This window comes from Simochromis diagramma, unplaced genomic scaffold, assembly GCF_900408965.1.
Source record: "Simochromis diagramma unplaced genomic scaffold, fSimDia1.1 OVJJ01000107.1, whole genome shotgun sequence".
Classification (NCBI taxonomy): domain Eukaryota; kingdom Metazoa; phylum Chordata; class Actinopteri; order Cichliformes; family Cichlidae; genus Simochromis; species Simochromis diagramma.
This window is the reverse complement of record NW_024387209.1, coordinates 2,352,445-2,354,458: the sequence shown is the minus strand read 5'-3', so window position 1 is coordinate 2,354,458 and position 2,014 is coordinate 2,352,445. Positions and strand designations below refer to the sequence as shown.

The 2,014-nt window shown below is 42.4% G+C and overlaps 1 protein-coding gene across 1 annotated transcript in view; it reads right to left on the bottom strand.

Annotated features, from left to right (window-relative positions):
* Nucleotides 1-2,014, bottom strand: part of LOC120746204 (zinc finger protein GLI2-like) — an 80,356-nt gene that overhangs the window by 8,448 nt on the left and 69,894 nt on the right. The window contains 2 exon segments of the mRNA XM_040051549.1: nt 176-340; nt 906-1,055. Of these exon segments, the coding sequence (XP_039907483.1) occupies nt 176-340; nt 906-1,055 (315 nt within the window).

Genomic DNA, 2,014 nt, shown 5'->3' with positions numbered 1-2,014 from the left:
CAAACCTGCTGCCCAACATGAAGCCTTCAGCTCACCTGAGGCGGAGGTGAACTGCTGTCACTACCTGCAGCCTCACATCTCCACCACTTCAATCGCAGCGCTCTGAGAGAATTTGTTATGCAGCTCCATAAGAGAGTCTGTGTGAAGTTTCAGTGAGCGGAGAAGTCTTTTGTACCTCGTTCGAGTGCGTCCGGTTCTGGTGCTTGGCCCGGTCCGAGGCATTTGAAAAGGCTTTGTTGCATCCTTCGTGCTCGCAGACGTATGGCTTCTCGCCGGTGTGCGAGCGCAGGTGGGTTTTTAGATTCTCCAGGCGGGAGTAGGCCTTAGAGCATCCCTCAAACTGCACAGGAAGACAGGAAATAATTAAATGACTCTACCAAACAAATGGTAGCAAAAAAATAAAGACAAAACACAGATAACTGTCTGGATAAACAGTTAAATAACCAACAGGGTAACACAAGGCCTTCATAGTGGACATCCTAATATTTGTGTGGCACTTTAAAAGTAGATATTCACTTCTATTTATACAAGTAAAGACTTTAAATCATATCATGAGACTGGCGTCATAATTATGATTAAAGCTTCAGTCACACAGGCAGAAAAACCAGTTGGAGACCAGTTGGTTGCAAAGCAGCAGTTTACCGATTTTTTTGGAACAAAACTTAAATATACTGTAACAGCTTATAAATCCATCAACTGGGGTTTGGGTCAAAACCAGGGGTTTACAGATGTTGTGTGGGGTATAAATCCTTTTAATCTGACAGTAAAATGATGAATGCTTCAGTAAGAGGAAAAGAAATCTGTGTGTTTTCCAGATGTGTGCATATGTGCAGTTGCTGGTGTTTAGAGAGCATGAGGGGCCCTGTGGGAGCCTGAAGAGGGCGCAGAGGCCATCCGTTACCCACCGTGCACTTGTGTGGTTTCTCCCCCGTGTGTCGGCGCATGTGAACCACCAGCATGTACTGAGCTTTGAAGGGCTTCTGCTCCCGCGAACAGTCCTCCCAGCGGCACACGAACTCCTTCTTCTCTCCGTGGATGTGGTCGTTATTGATGTGCTGTGGGACACACACACACAGAGAAATGAGAGGGTTTTCTGGGGAGAGCTGTCCACTAAGAGGCTCTCACGTTGTTCCCGGTTTAATGTTTCTGTGGAAATCCGTCTTATCAGCGGAAATCTCAAAGGAAGGCTGCAGCAGAGGAAAGTCTAATTGGGAATACGTAGACTGTCTGCATCAGTGGAAATGAACATGGGTTAAAGAGCGAAATCAGACAGCTCACTAAAAACCATTTCTTCTTAAAATAAATCATATTTTTTCTTAGCATTTTCGACAAGCTTCATCCTTTTATTGTGAGTGTTTTCAAAATTCACCTTTTTCTCTCTTGTGTGTCTTTGAAACCTAAAATTTATTCCTGCTTTAACAGATTTTTGAGAGAATAAAATGCCCTCAAAAACTCAATAGAGCCTCCCGTGGAAGGTTATTGACTTACCTGATTATCTAACCCAAGCGGAAGACAGTTTGTTGTAATATTTGCACAAACACACACACTTATTTTCTTGATTACAACTGCTTGACTTCCTCTTTTAAGGACCGTTCAACCCCAAAATAAATGATCTATTCTTTCCTCATGCTCTAGTTTGATTTGGTATCCGTTTTAAAGCTATCAGCTGTCAGAAATTCTACCTTTTCACCAGTATAGTTAAAGTAAAATGCACTTGAAGACCCGATAACTGTCTCTTTTCAGAAATCACGACAGTCATCAACTATTTTATTCTACCTAATAACATTTGCTATATTTGTCACTGCGCAGAAGGAATCATGCATATATCTGTGTAAGGATGTCGTGTGCACCTTTAGGTGAGCCACAATCTTCCTATGTGTAGTGGATGTAGACAGTGAAAGAAAATAGTTCCCACATGCTGTAGCATGGACGAGCATCACTACAGATCAGAGGAAAAATATGTAAAATGGATTTTGGGATGAATTCTTCCTTTAAATAAGCTGCCAGCAATGTT